This window comes from Lipomyces oligophaga, assembly GCF_038497815.1.
Source record: "Lipomyces oligophaga strain CBS 7107 unplaced genomic scaffold V1516scaffold_6, whole genome shotgun sequence".
Lineage (NCBI taxonomy): Eukaryota > Fungi > Ascomycota > Lipomycetes > Lipomycetales > Lipomycetaceae > Lipomyces > [Lipomyces] oligophaga.
In genome coordinates, this window is record NW_027117790.1 from 750,802 (window position 1) to 772,579 (window position 21,778).

Genomic DNA, 21,778 nt, shown 5'->3' on the forward strand with positions numbered 1-21,778 from the left:
GGTTCCGAGCAAATTGGCTGACAGTCAACCGGGCTTCGAAGATCGACCGACAACAGGCCCACGTTAAAAACGGATTGTTTTAAATTGTACAGAGTACTAGAGAAACTAGTGCTAATTGAATTCTTAAATTTATTCTAGATTAAGCATAAAACCGACTCTTCACCTTTACGCCGTAGATGATACCACCTTAAATCCTTCCTGAACTGTCTTCTGAATCTCCTCATTCTTGTGGTTTACTAGCGACAAGGCATAAGCAACATCATTCCACTGTCGTTCTGTTTCGCATCTAGGCAGTCGTGCTGCTAGTTTCTCGGCAAGTTGTTTGGCCTGTTTCTCCTTCTCAATGAAGGCAGACAAAAATTTAATGATCCGTCTAAACTCTTCCTCTCCAAGCGTGCTATCAGCTGTCAACGTGCTGAAGATATCCGTAAATGAGTTGTATATTGCATTATCTTTGCGCGCTAGTTCACTGAAAAACATTCGTGCCAGATCTGCAATACCTTTATCGCCGTCTTCAAGGCATTTAGCCATCTCTCCAAGCTGGCCCTTGACCTTAACCTGTCCGGCAAGAATAAGAAACGTCAGGGTCATTAGACATGTTCGCTGAACAGCAGAGTTGGAGTCATGAAGCCGTCTGTACAGAAAATCTGTATTCTCGTCAATCAAATGGTTAAAGCACACCGCCATATCACCCAGAGCAATTACAATGTTGCTCCGTGTCACCGCGTCTTGTGACTTCTCTAGAATAGTGAGCAGCAGCGGTAAATGAGCTTCGCAGTAAGATGCGGAAACGCACATCAGTTTGGCAAGACACAATGTTGCAGAAATTTGTAGTTGCGAATTATTGTACTTCAAATTATCCGAGCAAATTTCTGCTACCAATCCGCCGAAGCTGCTGAGCAATCCCATGCGGTCATATAGCAACTCATTCTCTCGAATATGATTGATTGCTTCCGTGAAATCGTCTTCAGATGTTCCGGATATCAAGTCCATTTCATCCTTAGGGACTGCTTTCTGCGAAATGTCTAACAGGGCATCAGTTTCTACAGACTTGGTTCAAGCTTACACAACACACCTTTTTCAGCAGCAATCTTCCTTCTTTTGAACTCGTTTTCGTAGGACTCCATCAGAACTATTTGTTTGACTAAAAATTAGTATTGGATATTTCAGCCATATTTTGTCTTGCATACTTGCGATATGTCCAACCAAAAACAGCAATTGCGACAGCTCCACAGTTGATGAACTTTGCTTTCCCCTATCTGATACGCTAGAATTATCTTTCAAAAATACTCGTCGGGTACGACTTCTGATGACGTTTGAACAGACAATATCAGGCCGCTTCGCAAGACCATAGAGAGCATTCAAGGCTTGCTCAGACAAAGAATACCATTCCTGACTTTCCGAGTATGTCTCAATAACGGCAATCAGTCGTCCAACTACGGGATGATCATTAGCAAGTTTGAGCGTCCCTCCACACATTCTCTGCAGAGCAATGCATGAATATTTAGCAAGCACTAGATCATGCTTTCCAAAAGATCCAAGACCGACATGATATAACGTTTCCAACTCCTTGACTACTATCTCCTTATCATAAGCAGCAAGCATGCCGAGAACTATTATTGCGCCACGTCTCTGTGACTTGGAAACATCTTTTTGCTGAACGCCATAAACCTGCCAGAGTTTTTGAATCACAAGTTGAGGTAGCTGATTGTTTTTCATCATAACAAGCAAAAGTCTCTCAAGAGAAGTCAATTCTGCCGCTGAGGCACCGTATGTCAAACTAATGAGGTTGCGAGCAATAAATGTGCAACTATCTCTTTCCGAGAACTCCTCTGGAGCAGTAAAAAACAGAGATCTGTAACATTCAACAAGGTGAATTTGTATTCCTTTTCCTTCATCATTATTAGAATTGGTCCAGATAAGATGAAGCATTTTTCTGATTCCATGTCGTGCCGTTTCAAGCTTGTATGCATCCGCAATCACAAAGAACTCCATGGCCTCACTTACTTCACTCTTATTCTTGGCGAGTAATAGAGAGCATATAAGTTCGCTAGCCTTATGCAGACTACTGATAAAATTGATAGCTTCCTGATAATATTGCTTCGTTAATTTAAGTTTGTTGATGAGTTCAACATTTTCAAATTCTTGAATAGTTTGATTCCCCATATCTTCCTCAGGTGTTTCATTGTCAGAAGCAGTTTCAAGCAACCCTTCATCAATTCGAGACAACTCTCCAGGGTTATGAGGTGTCTCGGAATTATTATCTAGAGGAGGCATTAATAGTTTAAGCTCTTCATTTGCCTTTTGTAATCGGTCGCTCCATTCCTGGAGCTTAAGCTGGCCACCGTGTAAGACTGCAAATGGATGAGAAGCCATCAATTTGGAAACAAGTTTGATAGCGTGTCGCCGAACATGACTTGATTTGTCTTGAAGACTTTGAATAGCAAAATCAGTGACCTGTTGTCTTCGGGGACCTAGTTTGATATCTAGCCTAATATTTAGTTAGCTACCTGCTCATTCGATTTCTGATATGAGAAACTTACTCGCACAGCTTGGTATAAACCTGAATGGTTCTTGAGCGACAATACGGATTAATATCTAAAAATCGTTCGTCTAAAACATCGAACAAAGAGTTCAACTGAATTTTGTGTGTCTCCATCAAATCTTCTTGATGGGATAAATCAATAATTAAGTTCCCACACACTTCAACGATCGCGCAGCGAAGCGCGTAAACCTGCTTAATCAGTGAATTAGATCTGATTAACATTCAAAATAAATGCTCACCTCGCTATCTAAGTATTTCACAAGAACCGTGATCTTTTGCATGACAGACCTAGGTGCAACCTCGGAGAGTTTGATGAGAAACACAGAGACAGACTTCGGTCCTTTCACGTCATTACTACTAAATTGCTTATTACTAAGTTCTCTAAGAATTTCATCAGTAAGCTGCGAGTGATCATATTGTTCTGCAAGAATCTGTAATAGTTCTGCAATAGACTCAGATAAATGGTCGTAGTATAAGAGATTTTGAATTAGCGATGTTTGCGCGGCTGTATCCAATTAGAGACGTTTTACAATTTCTTATAGGCCAGTTACTCACCAAATCCATGATTATGATACTTAATAGCAATACATAGTACTTTGAATACGTGCATTTTGAGCGTATGATTCTTGATTGCATTCTCATTTTCCAGAATCAAATAAGCTGAACGGGTATAAAGGCTTATGAACAAGTCGCGCTCGGAGGAAGTTACGAACAACTTTGAAAGCTTCAATTTTTGAACTTTGCACATGATTTCCAAAGCAATCTGCAAATGTTCGAATGCAAATTTGGCATCTATCGATCCTTGCGATTGCTGCTGAGCTTTAAACTTGGACTTTGATCCCATATGGGCACTGTGAGGAGAGGCACTTTCAATGACGGACACAAGCCATAATGTCAAAAAGCTGTACATTTCCAATATCTGCTTTTGAGTTTCGAATAACTCTGGCTCATCGCTTTCAATGATTTCATGAGCCACTTCAGCCTGGCTTGCCAATCCTGATGTAATAACGTCCGCAAGTTCTGCTTTGCCCTTTATCGACAGATTTGCAAAGTTTCTGTCAAATTAGTACTACAGTGAAGATTTGACCCAAATACATAGTACATACAGTAAAATGCACATAAGAATATCAAAGTTATTTTCTTGCAATAGTGCCGAGGGGTCGGTTGTGAGACTCTCGATAGTTGCGTCGAGAGCACCTTCAATGTCTTCGCCAGTTTGATCAGTTGAAACCAACGTACTAGGATCAGACAAGAACGAGGTCAGGCTTTCAGATAAGTCAAATTCGTCCATATTCAATAACTTTGCGTATTTTCTGTGATACTTAAAATTATTGCAAAATGCAGATTGTAGTACAAGTTTCATAAGAAATCAGTCCAACATTAGCATCGCGTTAACCTATGCATCGTCCGCAGGTCATGCGGCGGTTCTCTGTCCGATCCCAGTTATGTTTTTATTTACTTATGGACGTTGGTTGCCTAGGCAACAGCACCGCGTTGGCTTGCGGCTGGAATTGCAGGTGATTCGGAAAGAAAGCTCGGGCACACTCTGTCAGGAAAGCCGGTGAGACGCGTTTAGTGAGAGAAATCGACGAGACCAGGAACATCAACAAACTCCACGAAATCAGACTCGACGGTGCCAACGTTCACGAGGAATTTCTTCTACGCTTTGCGTGTATCGAGCAGCCGTCTCAGCAGGAAATCTGCGGTACTACTAATTGAATATACGTGTAATCATAATGGAGATAGACCACGCACCTCCGAGCCATAATGGACGGGTGACGGATCTTGACCTCAACACAGTACATACCAGAATTCATACCAGCATGCAGAGGACGAAGACTGACAAAAAGTTGAGTCCGGACGATAGAGCTATTGTGGCAAAGTCAGACAAGATTTTGAACGAGAATTCAATGGAATTTCAGTCGTATACAGACAACTCAATTGTCGATGCCATGGCCGAAGATCAACAAACAACAATCATGCGCTTTGGGGAAATCAATCAGGAAATATCAGAACATAAAGAATCCAAATTGAATCCTTGTGATCCAGACGACGAATCGAATACTACTGTTGAAGACGACGAAAGTACAGATGGAAACATAGATGGTGAAGAGGAGGAGGACGACGATGAGGAGATGAGCCAGAGTTGCATAGAGGAGCTGGAATTATTCAGGCAGACATATAAAACCATTTCAACTAGGTTTAGATTAATTTCAAAAATCGGAGAAGGTTTGTTGTATTCTATCTCATTTACTAAGGCTTTATTCCTGATACTGGATAGGGACTTTCAGTAGTGTATACAAGGCCGAGGATCTCGGAGGCAGCACTACCGACAATGACGATAGCCATGGAACTAGGAGGACGGGTCCAAAACGATATGTCGCAATTAAGCGTATATGCGTGACAAGCAGTCCACAAAGAATTCTGAATGAGTTGATATTGCTTCACAATTTGTCTCAAAGCGAAGCGGTAGCTCCACTGATAACTGCGTTTCGGGAGCATGAACAAGTCATGGCTGTGTTACCTTTTTGCAAGCATACCGAATTCAGAGTATGTTCAATTTGCCCTTGAATCCTGTGACAATTTTTAACCAGCAATTTAGATATTTCGTGACCAGCCCATCGAAGAATTCAAATATTATCTCAAGAATTTGTTTACAGGACTTAGCCATGTGCATGCCCAGAATATCATTCATCGTGACATCAAGCCTACGTAAGTCAAAGTAGCCAGGTACTTGGTGCTTTGCTAACCTTAATCAAGTAATTTTTTATATGATCTTGATAAGCGAGAGGGATATGTGGTAGACTTTGGACTAGCAGAAGTATGTGATTCTCAAATATGTGAAGAATGCCATGTTAACATACGAGCAGAAAGAGTCTCTTGAACCACAATATTGCGTTTGTAGAGGCGGAAGAGAGCATCCCAGGAGCTATGGTGATCGTCAGCCGGCGAATGGATACTTGAAAAATGACTCGAGGTATGATCTATGACTGAATGTCAGAAAAAAGTTATTAACAATTATGCGCAGGCCAGGACGCCGTGCTAATAGAGCAGGAACACGAGGGTTCCGCGCGCCTGAGGTGTTGCTAAAATGTATGAATCAGACTACTAAAATCGATATCTGGTCAGTCGGAGTCATAATTCTATGTTTTTTGTCAAAGAGATTTCCTTTTTTCCAGTCTTCTGATGATATTGATGCTATGATTGAAATCGGTACCATGGCTGGACGACACAAGATGTCTTCTTGTGCACGTCTTCACGGTAAGTTCATTTTTTACTTTCTTCCTATTCTTGAACTGGTCTAACCGATTTAGGTGCTTTATTCGACACAAACATTTCCACGATTTCGGAGCACGGAATAAGATATGAAGATATTGTAGCTTGGGCGCTAACCACCGAAGATTTTGATCCTAATCGAGTCGATGAGGTACGAGATATGATGCAGGAGGATGACGATTACAGACATGCGTTTAGTCTGCTAAAAAAATGTCTGGATCTCGATTTCAGAAAGAGAATCTCCGCTGCTGATGCACTTCGACACCCATTTCTACGCGGTGTCTAAGTTCAACCAAATTAAATTAAATTGCTGTATAAAATGTAAAATATATGATTATCCCTGATTACCACTCTTTCAAACCAGACGGAGTAGAATATAACTTGCATAGCATGCAAATGCCAATTCATACGTATTAAATACTCTTAACCAAATTTATTTACTTTTAGGGCAAGAACAACCATTTAGATCCTCAAATCATACAAAGACACGAAGCCATACTTCCATTTTATAGAACATGTGAGTATTTATGCAACAAGCTCGACAACACCACCAGCAGCCTTAATCTTTTCCTCGGCCTGCTTCGAGACGTATCTAGCCTTGACAATGATTGGGGTTTCTGGGAGACGACCCTTGCCAAGAACTTTAGCGTAACCAAGAGCAAGAGTATCAATAACGGGAGCGACATCTGAAGACTCAGAAAGATACTTCTCACGGTCTTCAGCAGGAACAAGCGCCCAAAGGTTGTCGATGTTAATGGTAGGCTTCCAGAACTATAAAAAGAGGTCAATACCAAATTCGCTTCAATCAAAGACTAAATTACATACATGATTCTTCTGCTTGTGGAAGTATCGCATACCAACTTTACCGAAATAACCAGGATGGTATTTATCCATGTTGGTACGGTGATGGTGCATACCACCAGCCAGACCGCGACCACCTAAAAAAAGAGATCAGTTATAAGCTCCTCTAATAGAAACATAAATGTAAACGAAGCATCTGCCGTCTCCGTACAACATCTCCATTTCAAGATTCAAATAGTGAATATATACCAGGATGCTTGCGGTGCTTTCCAATACGACCGTGACCGGCTACAAAATTGTTAGTAAATCATTCTCTGCATGCCAAAAAGTAAATGGAGTCAGTCTGTCTTCGCAGAAGTTTTCTCAACTTGTACAAGCTTGAGTTCAATCCAATACAATCCAAAATAAATACAAAAACGACATACCCGAAACGTGTCCTCTCAGTTTCCGTGTCTTGGTAGTTCTTGTCGGCATGTTTACTGTTCAATTCCGCTAGTAAATGGCAGCTAAAGAAAGAAACAAGTTTGAACAAAATTCACACAACCTGGCTGGGTAGATGGCAGTGACCTCCAGGGAGTCTTGCGGGCTACGCCGCACGAATCGAGAGTCTCTCCCATGCGAAATGTAGCTCACTACAGCTTAAACAGTCACACTTGTAGCCCTACAAAGCGTAGGGCATATCACGTTTTTTTTTCACGTGATTATTTGGGAGTTTATGCCTGAGTACAAAGAACTTGAAATAAACAGATGACGCAGCGCGTGAGCAGACCGCGTTCTGGCTGGTATCGCGCGTACCGAGAAGGATCAATCGACATCCGAATCAAGGAAGAGAAGCAACGCGCATGTTCGTCCGGAATTGTGTTGGTTTACTCTCGTCATTCTAGCTCCTTGCAGAGACATAAGAGCGAGTTTTACTCAGATCTGGTTAGGGATATTTCTAGACCTTCCCGCCTTGTCCCGCTAATGCCATTTGACCGTGATGATCGAGATCTCGCTCGCTCTGCCGGCGTCGTCGTCGTAGTAGCTCGGCCATTGTCGGTTCCAGCTTCAAGAGATCTTGAGGCGGACCCGTCAAGTATGGCTGCAGATCTTCAATCTGGAGCTGATTTTGCAGATCTTTCTTACGAACCTCAGACATCACCGAACGAATCACTATTGCTATCATCGTCATCTGTTCCGCTTTCTCCGCCGACTACACCTCCACGCTATCTCGCAGCATATCCGCAATCAGAACAAGAGGTTTTGGAGACCGCAATAATTGAGGAAATTTCTCCTCGGTCACGAAGTGATGATCTGAGAATCCATATACCTCCTGTTACACCGTATCATTTGCTTCAACACGACGGCGACGGCGTCTCTCCTCCACTGATTGGTCTGTCCTCACCTAGATCCAGACAGGACGCAATCATGCTACATATTCCAACTTCCCCTTCACCGAATGGTAAACGCTCTACGTCTACAAGCTCAAAAAAGCGAAAGCGGTCAGACTCAAATTGCACAAAAGGAACCCTACTTTAATACAACAGCAAACAATATACTAGATTGATTTCTTATCGATCTTTTTTTATTTACGTGGGGAATAGGCTATGGAAGGCGTTTGGGTAAGGTGCTCTGCTCATTCTATCGTTAATAAGTTATGTACAAATGGTTCTTAAATTGGACCTAGTTACAACTGATTTCAAATTTTTGGTTCTGCAAAAATATGGACGACCGCAATGCTAGTTAGTTAAACTCATAATAAAATGCATTCGGATTGGTCTATCTTATATTTCGTTTTAATCAAGTACCAGTAGTACCTTAACTTCGGCTACCGTTCGGGGGAAAAGAGTTCTCGAAATGCCCAAATCCTCGATAATAGTGTTATCCACTTTTTCGAAGTCCTTCACGAACATCCTCGCTGCTTCTTGAATTATAGTGTTTCCTAATCTCGGTGATCCAAGCCGCTGAAGTCGAGTCTGCGCATCCATCAATGCTGACGGTAGAAACTCGTCCAAGGCGATAGCTAATTGGCCAATGTTTTCTTCTTGGAGTTCAGGAATCGACTCAAAAGAAATCTAGATAGTTTTTAGTAGCTTATATCTCTTAAGCTCAGGTTGGTTACATACATCTTCAGCTTTATCAATGATTGCCTTGAGAACTGGACCCAGCGTAGAGTCTCTTAAAAAAATATTGTATTCAGTGCCCACCAATGACTTGATATGTTCTTGAATCTGCTTATTATACTCATTCACTTTAGCCTTTGTGAAGGGATATAGTTCAAGTACCGCCTAAAATAATTAGCCTGTAAATCTAGTCAATGCTGGACTGCTACTAACAATGATGGCATCAGTTGAATTGATCATAAACATGTCTTTATCTTCCGGTCCTATATTTCCGTTGTCACACATGGATAGACAGCAAAGAAGATATGGCTCCAATGCTTCCTCAATGATTTTAGTGAATTCTTCTTCTTTCCCTTCATGAGTGACGGCAGATGATGTGTCGAAAGACTGCATTAAGATTTTCATTTTATTCAAATTCTCTCCCAAAAACATTGGTGGTTGCAAATCTGACAACACTTCAGGTAGATCAATCTGAACGCTATGAACCTGACTCTTCACTGATCTATGAAACTGATTCATGGAAGATGCTTGAAGGCTAATTATTTAGTCAAAAAATTATAGCAGATATAACGCAAACTCACACTTTCAGCAAATTAAGTAGAACGGAACCGTCTACCAGATACTTGCAAAAAATAGAATAATAAAACTCAATCAGATTATAAATTTTGTATGCAAGAGTAAAATCTATGTTTCCTGACAATGCTTGATCAATGCGGGCCTTCAGAGGCTTGCAGATAGACTGCATATTTTTGTCCGTTAACTCGCTGACGGTTCGTGCAATATCAAACTCTTCAATCCAGGGCTCAATAATGGTCTCATTTTCGGCAATGACGATTTTGGGATCATGAACTGCAAACAGTAATTCTAAGATTTCCTTTTCATTTACAGTTTCTGAATGCGTCCAGGCAAGCATATCACCAACATATCTAAATGGATCATATGCCGCAAGCTCTATGGGCTTGCTACCTTCAGTTAATGCACTCAAAAACTCGCGCAGTATCACTTTCTGTCTCATGTCAGACAGGCCATCTAAGCAATTTTGAAGCAACTCAGGTCTTTCTGCAAGCAAACCTAAAGCCCGTCGTATCGTTTGTCTATTGCGTTCATCATCTACAGAAAAATGACGAATCTCTCCCTGTATCCAATAGTAAAGCTTATCGAAGGCCTGATCTTGATATTTGGACATCCTATCCATTATCTCAACTCTGAAAATATATATTAGTCCGCGAAATTATTTATTAGCAACACCAATTCTACTTACCCCAGAACAGGATTCTCACAGGCAAGAAGTACTTCACAATCAGACACGATTTTTTTGGCCTTGTCGATTACCACAAAAAATCTATCATCAATTGGCTCAGCGGAAGAAGTCATAACTTCAACTTCATTTTCATTCAAAGTAAAGTGCGCTCTGATGCCATCTAATAGGGATTGTTTAGCTGTGATCTCGCCTTTTGTTGCAGATAGTTTCTCCTCCTCAACGAATAAATCCTTCGTCTCTGCTTTTGATTTGTCCACTCGCTCAGTGATTTCACCGACTATAGTATTCATATTGGTAATTGTGCGCTTGATTCTTTCTAGTTGCTATCAAGATTTAGTAAAAATGGCCCAGGATCACATGCTAAGTATGGTCATACCATTGCTATCTTGGAGAACTGCTCTAACACCTGTCCATTAGCTTCGATGACTTCCGCTTCCACATTGGCCTTGAATTGACGTCGCAATTCAGGAGTATTCTCCTCAATCCTGTCACCAAGAAGCTGAAGGGCATCTTTAATACTAGAATCAGCATACGATGTGGACAGTATCTCGGACAACTTCAAGGAGAGTAAGTTAGACCGTGAACCTCCAGAAACCGCTAGCGACGTCGGGGTTTTAGCGACAATTTCGGCCGCACCCAACAAAGCCTCATCTGTTTCCGCAAATGTAGCCATTACTTTGTAGATGCCATTGCCAATCAGCGTTTAAGTAAGCAGTAAGTGCCAGAACATGAACCACTAGTTTACTAGCATCAAGTGGGACAGCTGTTTCGCATTGCCAGTTGTCTGCGGCAGGCTGTTCACGTGATTTATGGCGGGGGAAGTAAGCAACGTATTCTGGGCACCAAGCAGGCTGAGCTAGAACGACAATAACAACATAAGTGATCGGCAGAATGAGAACGAACTAATTTTGCTAATCATAAGATTCGCGATACTATAAAACACGCATAGTTTTTGCGGAAGAGCGCCGTTTTGCGCGCGCATACATCATGGAACACAACACTGACTTCTTGTCGCGTGTGTTGGGCACTGGGTCGATTTACCACGCACTTCGCTATGAAGACGAAAATTTGGTGAACAATGTACCGGATGGGGATGACGAGTACATGATGGCTACCGGTGCTCAAATCGGACAGCACTCAACTCACTCTTCGACAGGATTACCCTCTTCGTTCGAAGAAGAAGATCAGTCGAGATCAACCATTGACGACCGCAACGAGGATCCGCCGCAGGACATAGCAGTTGGCCAAACTGTCAGCGATGATCCGGTTCGCACTACCGGGAGAGCGCCAGAAAGAAGTTTTTACAGCCGACATATTGTGTCAGATGTGCAAACTTCTCAGTTTGAGAGGCAAGATCAGGTCCCTGCTTCGATTATGATTGAGCCGGCTGGGGGGCGATATCGTCGGCATGGTGATGTCCATGCTTCCCCAGCTGAAATATCGTTCAGATATAGCAACCATGCCTGGAATGCTGGTATGCCTCCTGGATCATCATATCCGGCACCTCCTGAACCACTAAATCTTCCGGCACCTCCAGCAGATATCGCTCAGCGACCTCCAAAGTGGATCAACTTAGAATCGTCATATGTCAAGTCTTCGCCAGTCGCCGCCACGGCGGGTCTTCAAGGCCTTCGAGAGACTTTAAATTTAAATTTACCACCTCCGCCTGAGGTTGACTCTCTACTAGCTCAGAGCACTTCAGGAGAGGGTTCGGAGAATGTTAGTGTTCCACGCTATGAAATGTCTGGACACAATGATGCGCGAGATTTGGCTATTTGGCGCTGGGCAAATGTGGGAAATTTAGATGTGTTTCTGTCGCAAGTTTACGAGTACTATACGGGAAAGGGAGTTTATAATATCTTGCTCAAGCAGTTTATCAATCTCGCTACGTTTGCTTTCGTCGTTGGATTCACTATTTATCTTACATCATGTATTGATTATTCGAGTATCCGTGTCAGTCATACTCTTAAGGAGGTTGAGGTTCCTCATTGTATGACCAGGTGTGTATATGTTGATTATTTTAATCGTCAAATTGATTCTAACTGATGTCAGACTTGGGGGATTTTCAAAATTTTGTCTGTGGGTTTTAACTTTCGTGTGGTTCATTCGGTTGGCCAATGTACTCCTAGGTATTCCTTGGCTATTCCATATCCGTGATTTCTATCTCTATCTTCTTGGAGTCAACAACAGTGATATTCAGACCGTCTCCTGGGATGAGATAGCACATCGAATAATGCTCCTTAGGGATGACAATCCGCTGACATCGAATCAGGCAAATCGCAAATATCTAGGTCATTTGTCCAAGCAACGAATGGAAGAAAGAGACATTTCACATCGGATCATGCGAAGAGACAATTATTTCATCGGCATGATCAACAAGGATGTATTGGATTTTAGTATCCCGTTCCCATTTTGCCGAAAATACAAATGGCTCACGCGAAGCTTAAAGTTCAACATTGATATTTGTGTGATGGAGTATGTATTCAACTCACAAGGGCAGATAAATTCTGTGATTCTGAAATATGATAAGCGAAAGGAGCTTGCAGAGGGTCTTCGACGACGATTTATGATTGCTGGCGCAATCAATTTGGTATTTGCACCGTTTCTGATGGTTTATTTGAGTTTACTGTATTTTTTCCAATATTTTGATGAATATCATAAGAATCCGAGCTCTGTCGGAGCTAGGCAGTATAGCAGTGCTGCAGAGTGGAAATTTCGAGAATATAATGAACTTTACCATTCATTTCGTCGGCGTATGGATCTGAGTTGTTATCCTGCCACGGAATACGTGAACCAGTTTCCAAAGGAGATGATTAATCAGATCCTGCGATTTGTGGTTATTGTTGCGGGTGCTTTTGCGGCGGTTTTGGCGATCGCGTCAATCATCGATCCTGATGTATTTCTTGGATTCGAAATCTCAAATGATCGTAATGTACTGTTTTACATCGGTGTATTTGGAACGATTCTTGCCGCAGCACGAGGAATGATTCAAGATGAAAGGTTAGTATATGATCCAGAAGCAAATCTGCGATATGTCGCGGAATTCACACATTATTTACCGCAAGAATGGAATGGCAAGCTTCATACAGAAGAAGTCATGAAGGAGTTCACACAGTATTACAGTCTCAAGATTGTGCTGGCTTTTCAAGAGATGTTGAGTATGATCATCACACCATTCGTGTTGTGGTTCTCGTTACCCAATTCGGCAGACAAAATCATAGATTATTTTCGGGACTGTTCATTATATGAAGATGGCTTGGGATATGTATGTGTTTTTGCGGTGTATGATTTCAGCAAGAAGCCTCGGTTAAATTCATCTGTCCGTTTGAGAGGATAGCGATGCTGCTGATGGAGTGGTACTCTGCGGAAGTGAAATGTTGAGTTACAACGTGATTATGTATATATTAGAGGCGCACGAGGTTTGGATTATGGTGAGAAAATGGCTGTTGAGCATCATTAATGCATAGTGATGCTTAAACAGAATTCGTTTTAATACAAGCTTACAAATATGCTTTTCCTAGTTATACAATGAAATATGCAAAGTATGATTTATGGTACAAATAAATTGCTGTGGTGTGGTATTTTGCACTATGATAATATGTAGTTCGAAATTTTGCATCATAGACTGATGTAGTTTACGTCAATCAGACTTGGTCTATTGAGGTTGATCTTATTTTCTGCTGCCCAAGCAATTATAACCGCTTTATCAATAGACCATAAGCTATTATCTCCTTTATGAAGAGCCTTCAAGCTGACCAGGGCCTCCACAATATCATCCTGTCTGATTCCCGTGGCGTGAGATAGATCATCAATCGAGACTCCACTTTGACAATCGATTCTAGATAAGGCTCGAGCGATCGACGAGCGCCAGAACAGCAGGTAGCTCCTCTTGCCCGACTTAGATAGAGGTCGTTCAGGAGATCCAAGAACACCATCAATGATGGACAATTCATAGGAAAATTCAATGAGGATTTGGCCAAGTCCCTGTCCTTGAAAAGGAGGAAACACGGCTACACAGGCAAGATTATTTTGATCCCAGGAGAGCTTTTCCTTTGAAAAAAATCCCACTGCTTGTTCGCTCTTCGCAGAGCTATGGTGGATAAGGACGTAAAAGGTGAATCTGTCAACCGCAAAGCAGACGGATTTCGTATCTAGGAATAGTTTCGAAAATAGACATAATAATTGGCAATAGAGCTGGATAGTATCAGGATTAGTATCAAACTGGACATAAAATTCAGGATTAAAACACACTTTGTCTTTCGCACCGTCAACTTCGCGAATTGAAAACTGGTTATACTGGTAAACTAGCCTTCCCTTTGGACTAAAAGATGCAGCGCACAGAAGCTGGAAACAAGTCAGGAACTCGAACTCGAATCAGGAGGATGAACAGGAGGATAAATGGTCTGCTTACCAAGTGCTGGCCCATCAGGGAGCCATCAAGAGTGTACTTGAAACATCTGTTGCAAACGTACAATTTGTCAATGATCGGGCCTGGTGTAGACGCTTTTTTGCGAGCGTTGTCAAGATTGCTATAGTAAGAGCAGCCATACCAGGCTTCAAACTCATATTCCTGGCCAAACACTACTGTGTTCACGTTCCTCGGGCCCGACGCGTCTTCCTTTGACGTATGCGCTGTCGAGCCATTACTGATCTCCAACAGCTCTCCGTCTCCAGACGTTACGATATCTCCCATTCTTCAACATTCCAGCCCAAGACTAAAGCGCAACAAATCACCTTATTCGTTCTGTGATTGGATACATAGAATCAAAGGAAGTGATTAGATCATAGTCAGTTACTTTGTAGAGTAATTGCACGCTCTACAACTAGCCTAACCCTGCAGGCATGGCACAGACTTTGTATTTCACCACTGTTCATCATCCGCGGTGACTTTTGCATTACGTTGCGCTTACTCGAACAGCACAGGACCGATATGTGATATAAATCGGTAATATCGATCTACGGGAGAGAGAATCGGGTAAAAATAGTGCTGTGAAATTGCATTTGTCCATGTGGATTTGAATGTAGGCTGGGCACGGACTGAACTCAATTGAGCTGAACTCATCTGAACTGAGCTGGCCCGGACAAAATATCTCGTGTTTTGCTGCTAAATCGAAACGTCACTCCAACTAGGAATGCTCACCGGAGCAGATGAGGTTTATGACGTTTAAACTGAAATATCTCACTCCTATTAACAAAATTGTTCTTGTAATACCCGCGCCCTAATCACATTCAATATAGAATTCTCCCAGATGCAATCCGAAGTTGAAGCAAACTAGGTTGTTTCTAAACTGAATTTGTATGGAGAATTATGGAGTGAATGGCGATTGGATATGCGATTCGAGGACAATTCACGTTTCTTTTCTGGACCGTCTTGAGTGAGATCAAATCGTCCGGTCATATGAATGAACGGTTATCACAAGATGACGCATCATAAGCATGTGTTCTTCTAAATCTGTCTTCCTTTCATTTACAGATATGCAGACGCAATAGCTGGCCTCTTAACTCAGTCGCACGTGTATCACTGTTCTCTAGATCTGCCGTTGCTTGTAATTGGGTTCTTAACCACACAAGAGGATATGTGATTGACAAATCCTGTAGATTTACGAATATAAAAGCGCAGTCACTGCTCTGTAAGTTCAGGTTTTATTTGTAGATATCTACTCTATACGCTATCCTTCTAGCCGATCAGTTTTAAATATCAGTGATAGTATATCAACAATGGGTTCCAAGTTTCAAGAGTTCAAATCCAAATTGACCGGCCATAACGACGGCCAAGAGGAGCCTCGCTCGACTCGATCCGGACAATCCTATGGTTCTGGAGACGACATGTCAGGCTTGGACGATTCCGGCGCTGCGCAAGGCATGCAATCTCAACAGGGTCGTCAACAGGGTCGCCAACAAGGCCAGAGAGGCCAACAGGATCAGCAGTACGGCCAGCAGCAGCAAGGTTTCCAGGATTCTCAGCAGACGGGCAAGTCTCAGTTCGGAACTCAGACTACTTCTACAGGATCATCCGAGCGCAGTGGCCTTAACGGGAACAGCTACGCTGCTTCCGGTGGCGATCGTGCCAGTAACCAGATGTCTTCTCGTGGACAAGCTTTCGGTTCTCAGAATGCAGATGACAATGAAGGTTTCTACCGTTCGTCGAACCAGGGCTCTGACTTAAAGCAGTCAGGCTCGACCCAGAATCCCCGATCGATGCAAACCCAGTCTTCGGGCATGGGCTCCGAGGTCCGCGATACCTTGAACCAGGCAGCAGACCAAGCAAGCTCCAAGTTAGGCTCTCGCCAGGGAAACATCGGCTCAGATTATTAGTTTGATTCCGTCACTAGGTTCTAACTATGTAGCCATGGTACTTCTGATTGTGAATTCTTTTGTACGCTGTTCTAACTTTGGTAAATATTAAAATATATTCAGAGATATTAATAGTCAAACGCCGTTGTAAAGGAACCACTCTAAAAATAATTATAATTGTGCTACAATAATCTCAGTCACTGGCGATGGCCGCGTGCAACTTTCCAGGTTTGTTGCTACTAATGCATGCGACAATTTTGGCTTCGCAAACTCCTTAACGGTTTCCGTAATTTTCTGTCGCTTAGGAGTTGAGAGGCCGCTCCTTTCTGACGTCCGCACGCCTCCGCATGATTTAGATATGTCCTTCAGTACAACAGAGTCAACATCATATTTCCGTTTTGGCTTCTTCGGTGTGTAGGGCCCTCCGATATTGCTGCTTGGTTTGCTCATTTTTGAGTTACTGTCGGAAGAAACATCGACTTTTGTCTGTCTTAAAAATAATTTGCTATTGCGGGTCCTCAAATCTTCAACCCAAGCGTCGCAGTCTGCTTCAATATGATAGTCGATTACTCCATTCCAAGCCGTAGCGGTGACCGGAGACTGATTAATATATACGACCACTCCTCCAGCTTCATGAACTGATTTGGCAGCACATCTAACAAGTTTTTTGATTCCCATTACTTTTAATGATGTTCCTGCAATTATAAGCATGTCTGGCTTGGCCTTAATGTCTGCTGTGATCGACCGACCAATGACATCTCCATCAGGATGCTCTTCTCCGTATAGCACGATATTTGGTCTCAATCCACCAATACTAGGACTCCGCTTGCCTAAACTCGCTCTCACCTCTGCGTTCTTAAAACACTTAGGACACTCAGGAAAAAGCCCATCTTCCAGTAGTTGGCTATCTTCTTCTGTCCACTCAAACTTCTGATTGCACAAAGTACATTTGAGTATATGAATATCACCGTGCAGTTGAACAACGCTGGCGCGCTTGCCTTCTACTCCGATACTCAAATCTTCTTGGCTCTCAAGACCATCTATATTTTGCGTGTAGCAACGCAAAAGCTTCCTCTTATCGTGCAGCAATTTGATAAACTTGTGAACAGAAGTTGAGTGAGCCTCTAAAATGCAAGCTCGCAGACGTGCCATGAAAGTGCAAAATACTGACGCTGATAAAGGATCGGAAAATAGCACGGAATCAAAGAGATCTTTACCCTTAACTACAGCGTCTGGATATTCCTTCTTAACCATATTGTAGAGTCCATTTTCGGACCTAAAATCCTGGATAGGTCAATTTTTAGCATAGGGGAAGAGAAACTTCGAATCGGAAAAAGCTTACAGGAATTCCAGCGTTACATGAAATCCCAGCTCCTGTAACAATGATGATTCGACGCGCTTTCGAAACTTTGAGAGCAATTGCGTCGATGAGACGAGAAGTAGAAGGTGAATTAGACGAATCTAGCAGTCTGAGTGATCGCACAGCAGGCTGGCATTCTAAGACAAAAGGAGCAGATGTCATGATTGAAATACAGCAAGTTGAAACTATTCAGCACAGCAGATCAAACGACGGATAATGCAACAGAAACAGAGACAAGCAATTCCTCAGGTCCATTAGGCTGCAGTTTGGCTTATGTGACTTCGTTTTGTTTGGATTGGGAACGCGTATTATGATCCGGTGTGGCTCGTGCTCGTGAATATTTCCTAATCTGGATATTTGTAAACTGCAGTCTCTGCATAGCAACCATAGCGACCAGCAGACAGCGGGAGGCAATCTGGGCGGCAAAAGACAGTTTATTCCAGCCGACTATATAAGTAGGATTAGGTTGTCATGAGATTGTTTAACCCCAAGAACTAATTAAAAGCTGAATTGAGGCTTTGGTTCACAGAAGGACCGATTTGCCGTTGTTTCGGCTTTTCAGAAATGAGACGAGTTCTATCGAATCGATGTGGATTTAACAATGATATTAATGACTTCATGGCGTTCTATAACATGGCTGGTTCGCTGATGCAGAGGAATCTGAATTTTGTACTAAAACAAGTTGTCTGAGAAACTGCTCTCAAGCAATCGACATCTCGAGTTGAGGTCAATAGTTTCCACAACTCGGGAAAATTTAGGTATTCCATCCAATGGTGGTGGCAAAGAAAGCTGTTCCATGTGGTCTCCATGTGATCGTTGCCATATTGTTTGTCTCAAATCGATTGCAAATACTGCAGCCATTTGGAACAAATATCGATCTACATGTGTTACATTCGATTATTCAAAGCTAGTTTAGATTCTTTTTTGGTTACTTCAAACGTCCGTAATTTCAGTTATTGCCACCGAGCTGTTAGTCAGGGACCGAAAACATGCCAGTGCTGAAGCGTCGGACTGGCTGGTGAGGCCTTGATCATGAAATACTCAGAAGCAGCGCAAACTCTCAACCCCTCTGTAATGTTGTAGTCAATCACTGAGGAATATAAATGCCTAATGAAACCACCTTGTTCCTTTTTGTACGCCATAACACATTAGATTCTAAAACATTAGAATCCAATATCGACTACTCCTATAGCTTACAGTGCATCAATTATCTTCAGCCTTCTCTTCAAGTTTAAGCTTCTACCTCTGGTTCAGTTTATAATTAAATCATACTCATAATGGCCATTAACAAGATCGCACTTCTATTCATTCAGGGGTTCTATTTCCCCTCAACTTACAACCGAAACTAAGCTTAGGTTGCATTCACGTCACTTACCGTCACAGATAGCTAAGACAATCTACAGCATTGGCCGATATTTCAGATCTGGAAACTGATCCTGGAGTCATTGCTAACATGTACCATAAAATTTATTGAAATCTGCCGGTACAGTGAGTCAATGGCTTACAATTGCTTTCATTCCTCATCTTCTCAGCTTAATTCCATATTTCCGTCATACTCTTATCGCACACTCCTCAGGTTCATATATGCAGGATCCTCCTCGATCATACTATCACGTTATTTTCATTGATGTCTTTATGTTGGTGCAAGTTTTTTGCTTTATTCTAAAATTAATCAAAATTTTCTGGCCAGATCTTAGAATTGTAAAATGGTATGAATGGTAGATTGAGATTTGGTTTCTCCTAGAATTGTGATTGTGGATTTTCCCAGATATTTCATACTCCCAGTTCACCCAAACAAGCTATCGCTTGACGTGCAAACTACTGAGACTTCTGCGAGAATATAACAAGCAAATAAAATGGCCTGGAGAAGCAGCGGGGTTTCCAATGACAGTCTGGTCGCCAATCTAGTGAAAAACAAACTACTTCAAACAGATCGGGTCATCTCGGCGTTCAAGACTACGGATCGTGCCCTGTTCATACCTGCAATTGAAGATCCGTACGCAGATCAACCTCAGTATCTAGGATATAATGCTACGATTTCGGCTCCGCACATGCATGCCGCAGCGATCGAATCATTGGCCCCATATTTATACCCCGGTGCGTCTGTCATGGATGTGGGATCAGGATCGGGATATTTGGTGTCTATCATGTGTAAACTCGTCATGCCGGGCGGCAAAGTAGTCGCTATTGAGCACATCCCCGAGTTACTTAATCAATCTGTAAAATCTTTTAAACTCTCAGAAATTCCGCTTGGAGAGGCGTATGTAAATGATGGTCTCGTTGTGTTCGCAGATACCGATGGCAGACTGGGGTATCCTGGAGAATTATTCGATGCAATACAGTAAGTAGTCTTAGATCATTAAGCTACTCTAAGTGAATTAATCTTCTAGCGTCGGCGCCGCTCCAGAACATATCCCTGAAGCACTCATCAGCCAGCTGAAAGCTCCAGGCAAAATGTTCATACCATCTGGATCAGCGGGCAATCAATATGTCTACGAGGTTATAAAAGACGATCAGGGCAATGTCACTAAAGACCGCAAATATGGAGTTGCATATGTACCCTTAACAGATCTGAGTCACTACAAGTGACTTTTATAGTTCGTCAAAATATAATACTATTGAGGTGGAGGGAATATCTCTATAGAATTAGTTACATAGTAGACTATAAACTATGAAATCGAATCAAAACAAAAACATAGAGTACAATTATAATAAACTCCTCCGTCCAATATCAATCAATCCTAGTTCGATACCGTGCCCATGCGATTTAATCATTGCAAACGCCATTCGCCCAACAGTCTCCCTACTAACATTCATGTCATAAGGCGGTCATTGTGTTATCGTGCTCGATCCCAGGCGTTACGCTTGAAATGAACTTCAAAAATATAACCAAATATTGGTCAACTCGTATCGCATCTTGCTCCTCACTGTCTTTCTCTAAGTTCTCCGTCGTTATGCTTTCCCACTCGTCTGAAACCAAACCAAGTCCTTCGACTCCATGCAGGAGATCGTCAACATCTGTAACTGGTTTAGCATTACCCTGGCTCAATAGTCGTCGTTGTCGTTCTTCGGCTCGGAAAAATAGCATCTTCATAACACTCGCATGTCGACAGGGATGAATGGATACCATGGTGATGTTGTCCAAAAAGGGCGAAGCCTCGATAGTCACCGTCTTGTCCTTGTACTCAGAAACGATATCCTCAAACATTTCTTGCGGGGTGAGTGGAGACCCTGAAGCGTTGAATCCGGAAAGATACATTTTCGGCACTCGATATGAAGTGGAGTAGGTGATGTAAAGATTGTAAGAACGATCTGGAAGACTGGTCGCGGAATTTCCACTTTCGGTTGTGGGATTGGCGAGATAACCAGAGTCAGCAAGCTCATCGTCCATGTCGTCAATATCAAGGATCAAATCCTCATCCTCATCGGCAACTGCCGCCGGACTTCCGTCTGCGGAGGGTGACGTTCCCGAGCTGCTAGAAATGGGTGCTGTCTGAGCAGTTGCTGCAGAAGACGTAAACGAGATAGTCCAGCCGTTCTCAACTTCTTCTTCCGACTCGTCAGGTCTTGCCGAACCTGCGGCAGGCTGATAGGCCCCTGAAGATGCTTGCGCACGAACATGACAGGCAACGTGCTTAGTAACGAGAAATTGCTTGTCCGGGGGAAGGAAATCTCTCTGTTTGGAGGGTGCTGCAGAAGACCTATATCAGCATTAGTTTAAAGAACAAGAGAAGCTGTGACGAGCTCACAGAAAAGCTGCCAATAACGTACCAGGCCCAGGTAGGAAACTTATAAACGAGATAATCACCAGCAAGAACAAATTCCTCAGGAGTGATCTCGCCAGTCTGTTTGAAATTGGAGATATGGCTCACCGGAGAGAGATATTCTCTCCATGAAGAAATAGTCGACTGAAGTCGTAGCATGATCAAGCACTAAGCCGCCACCAGACACAGCCAGCTGATGTCGCGAGAGTTTCTCGTTTTCGATATCACGAAAGCGGAGTACTAGCGCGTCGGACTTCTAAAAAAGTGGCTTTCGAAAAAAAAATTCGATTTTATGCTCTTGTTGAAACGCTCTATGAGCTGTTGAATTTCTTTCGAGCTAGTGTGCGGTGATCTTAATCTACAAGCCTGTTACCC

At 42.5% G+C, this 21,778-nt stretch overlaps 10 protein-coding genes across 10 annotated transcripts; 4 read left to right on the forward strand and 6 right to left on the reverse strand.

Moving 5' to 3' along the window:
* Positions 1 to 106: 106 nt before the first annotated feature.
* Positions 107 to 3,884, reverse strand: V1516DRAFT_678732 (armadillo-type protein). Its single transcript, XM_066922796.1, has 7 exons — positions 3,652 to 3,884; positions 3,101 to 3,600; positions 2,785 to 3,050; positions 2,544 to 2,734; positions 1,191 to 2,491; positions 1,076 to 1,144; positions 107 to 1,025 (listed from the first exon to the last, which is right to left on the reverse strand). Exons 1-7 carry the CDS (start codon positions 3,834 to 3,836, stop codon positions 166 to 168), a joined length of 3,372 nt encoding a protein of 1,123 aa, XP_066776270.1. The 5' UTR covers positions 3,837 to 3,884; the 3' UTR covers positions 107 to 165.
* A 640-nt stretch (positions 3,885 to 4,524) lies between these two features.
* Positions 4,525 to 6,107, forward strand: V1516DRAFT_696672 (kinase-like domain-containing protein; the record flags this gene model as incomplete). The annotated part of the gene is made up of 7 exons (XM_066924049.1): positions 4,525 to 4,774; positions 4,827 to 5,095; positions 5,148 to 5,257; positions 5,306 to 5,366; positions 5,416 to 5,522; positions 5,574 to 5,806; positions 5,860 to 6,107. 7 exons carry the CDS (start codon positions 4,525 to 4,527, stop codon positions 6,105 to 6,107), a joined length of 1,278 nt encoding a protein of 425 aa, XP_066776271.1.
* V1516DRAFT_678741 (60S ribosomal protein uL15) lies at positions 6,019 to 7,159 on the reverse strand. Its single transcript, XM_066922797.1, has 4 exons — positions 7,048 to 7,159; positions 6,872 to 6,910; positions 6,647 to 6,759; positions 6,019 to 6,592 (listed from the first exon to the last, which is right to left on the reverse strand). Exons 1-4 carry the CDS (start codon positions 7,094 to 7,096, stop codon positions 6,347 to 6,349), a joined length of 447 nt encoding a protein of 148 aa, XP_066776272.1. The 5' UTR covers positions 7,097 to 7,159; the 3' UTR covers positions 6,019 to 6,346.
* A 210-nt stretch (positions 7,160 to 7,369) lies between these two features.
* V1516DRAFT_686781 (uncharacterized protein) lies at positions 7,370 to 8,140 on the forward strand (the record flags this gene model as incomplete). Its single annotated transcript, XM_066923684.1, has 1 exon — positions 7,370 to 8,140. The coding sequence occupies one exon, from the start codon at positions 7,370 to 7,372 to the stop codon at positions 8,138 to 8,140; it is 771 nt and encodes a 256-aa protein (XP_066776273.1).
* Positions 8,141 to 8,256: 116 nt separating this feature from the next.
* On the reverse strand, positions 8,257 to 10,792 carry V1516DRAFT_678747 (oligomeric Golgi complex subunit 6; the record flags this gene model as incomplete). Its single annotated transcript, XM_066922798.1, has 6 exons — positions 10,362 to 10,792; positions 9,986 to 10,308; positions 9,306 to 9,929; positions 8,938 to 9,259; positions 8,728 to 8,889; positions 8,257 to 8,676 (listed from the first exon to the last, which is right to left on the reverse strand). Coding segments are annotated over exons 1-6 (2,003 nt in total), but the record flags the coding sequence as incomplete, so codon positions are not given.
* Positions 10,793 to 11,725: 933 nt separating this feature from the next.
* Positions 11,726 to 13,322, forward strand: V1516DRAFT_627553 (autophagy protein Apg9-domain-containing protein; the record flags this gene model as incomplete). Its single annotated transcript, XM_066919796.1, has 2 exons — positions 11,726 to 11,985; positions 12,038 to 13,322. The coding sequence occupies 2 exons, from the start codon at positions 11,726 to 11,728 to the stop codon at positions 13,320 to 13,322; spliced, it is 1,545 nt and encodes a 514-aa protein (XP_066776275.1).
* Positions 13,323 to 13,603: 281 nt separating this feature from the next.
* Positions 13,604 to 14,678, reverse strand: V1516DRAFT_627118 (acyl-CoA N-acyltransferase; the record flags this gene model as incomplete). The annotated part of the gene is made up of 3 exons (XM_066919777.1): positions 13,604 to 14,179; positions 14,237 to 14,329; positions 14,397 to 14,678. 3 exons carry the CDS (start codon positions 14,676 to 14,678, stop codon positions 13,604 to 13,606), a joined length of 951 nt encoding a protein of 316 aa, XP_066776276.1.
* A 1,698-nt stretch (positions 14,679 to 16,376) lies between these two features.
* V1516DRAFT_678755 (DHS-like NAD/FAD-binding domain-containing protein) lies at positions 16,377 to 17,896 on the reverse strand. The gene is made up of 2 exons (XM_066922799.1): positions 17,622 to 17,896; positions 16,377 to 17,563 (listed from the first exon to the last, which is right to left on the reverse strand). Exons 1-2 carry the CDS (start codon positions 17,799 to 17,801, stop codon positions 16,451 to 16,453), a joined length of 1,293 nt encoding a protein of 430 aa, XP_066776277.1. The 5' UTR covers positions 17,802 to 17,896; the 3' UTR covers positions 16,377 to 16,450.
* Positions 17,897 to 19,435: 1,539 nt separating this feature from the next.
* Positions 19,436 to 20,338, forward strand: V1516DRAFT_678759 (protein-L-isoaspartate O-methyltransferase). The gene is made up of 2 exons (XM_066922800.1): positions 19,436 to 19,980; positions 20,030 to 20,338. The coding sequence occupies exons 1-2, from the start codon at positions 19,496 to 19,498 to the stop codon at positions 20,226 to 20,228; spliced, it is 684 nt and encodes a 227-aa protein (XP_066776278.1). The 5' UTR covers positions 19,436 to 19,495; the 3' UTR covers positions 20,229 to 20,338.
* V1516DRAFT_678761 (autophagocytosis associated protein) lies at positions 20,240 to 21,733 on the reverse strand. Its single transcript, XM_066922801.1, has 2 exons — positions 21,411 to 21,733; positions 20,240 to 21,340 (listed from the first exon to the last, which is right to left on the reverse strand). Exons 1-2 carry the CDS (start codon positions 21,560 to 21,562, stop codon positions 20,458 to 20,460), a joined length of 1,035 nt encoding a protein of 344 aa, XP_066776279.1. The 5' UTR covers positions 21,563 to 21,733; the 3' UTR covers positions 20,240 to 20,457.
* Positions 21,734 to 21,778: the final 45 nt, after the last annotated feature.

What these genes read in the sequence shown, in the direction of transcription:
- V1516DRAFT_678732 (XM_066922796.1), bottom strand. Translation starts at nt 3,836, where the DNA reads ATGGACGAATTTGACTTATCTGAAAGCCTGACCTCGTTCTTGTCTGAT. An exon ending in GTTTATACCAAGCTGTGCGA is followed by an intron (nt 2,492 to 2,543) that starts GTAAGTTTCTCA and finishes ACTAAATATTAG; the next exon opens with GCTAGATATCAAACTAGGTC. An exon ending in GAAGATTGCTGCTGAAAAAG is followed by an intron (nt 1,026 to 1,075) that starts GTGTGTTGTGTA and finishes ATGCCCTGTTAG; the next exon opens with ACATTTCGCAGAAAGCAGTC.
- V1516DRAFT_678741 (XM_066922797.1), bottom strand. Translation starts at nt 7,096, where the DNA reads ATGCCGACAAGAACTACCAAGACACGGAAACTGAGAGGACACGTTTCG. An exon ending in AAAGCACCGCAAGCATCCTG is followed by an intron (nt 6,760 to 6,871) that starts GTATATATTCAC and finishes CTCTTTTTTTAG; the next exon opens with GTGGTCGCGGTCTGGCTGGT. An exon ending in TCCACAAGCAGAAGAATCAT is followed by an intron (nt 6,593 to 6,646) that starts GTATGTAATTTA and finishes CTCTTTTTATAG; the next exon opens with TTCTGGAAGCCTACCATTAA.
- V1516DRAFT_678755 (XM_066922799.1), bottom strand. Translation starts at nt 17,801, where the DNA reads ATGACATCTGCTCCTTTTGTCTTAGAATGCCAGCCTGCTGTGCGATCA. An exon ending in CATGTAACGCTGGAATTCCT is followed by an intron (nt 17,564 to 17,621) that starts GTAAGCTTTTTC and finishes TGACCTATCCAG; the next exon opens with GATTTTAGGTCCGAAAATGG.
- V1516DRAFT_678759 (XM_066922800.1), top strand. Translation starts at nt 19,496, where the DNA reads ATGGCCTGGAGAAGCAGCGGGGTTTCCAATGACAGTCTGGTCGCCAAT. An exon ending in GAATTATTCGATGCAATACA is followed by an intron (nt 19,981 to 20,029) that starts GTAAGTAGTCTT and finishes TTAATCTTCTAG; the next exon opens with CGTCGGCGCCGCTCCAGAAC.
- V1516DRAFT_678761 (XM_066922801.1), bottom strand. Translation starts at nt 21,562, where the DNA reads ATGCTACGACTTCAGTCGACTATTTCTTCATGGAGAGAATATCTCTCT. An exon ending in AAGTTTCCTACCTGGGCCTG is followed by an intron (nt 21,341 to 21,410) that starts GTACGTTATTGG and finishes ATGCTGATATAG; the next exon opens with GTCTTCTGCAGCACCCTCCA.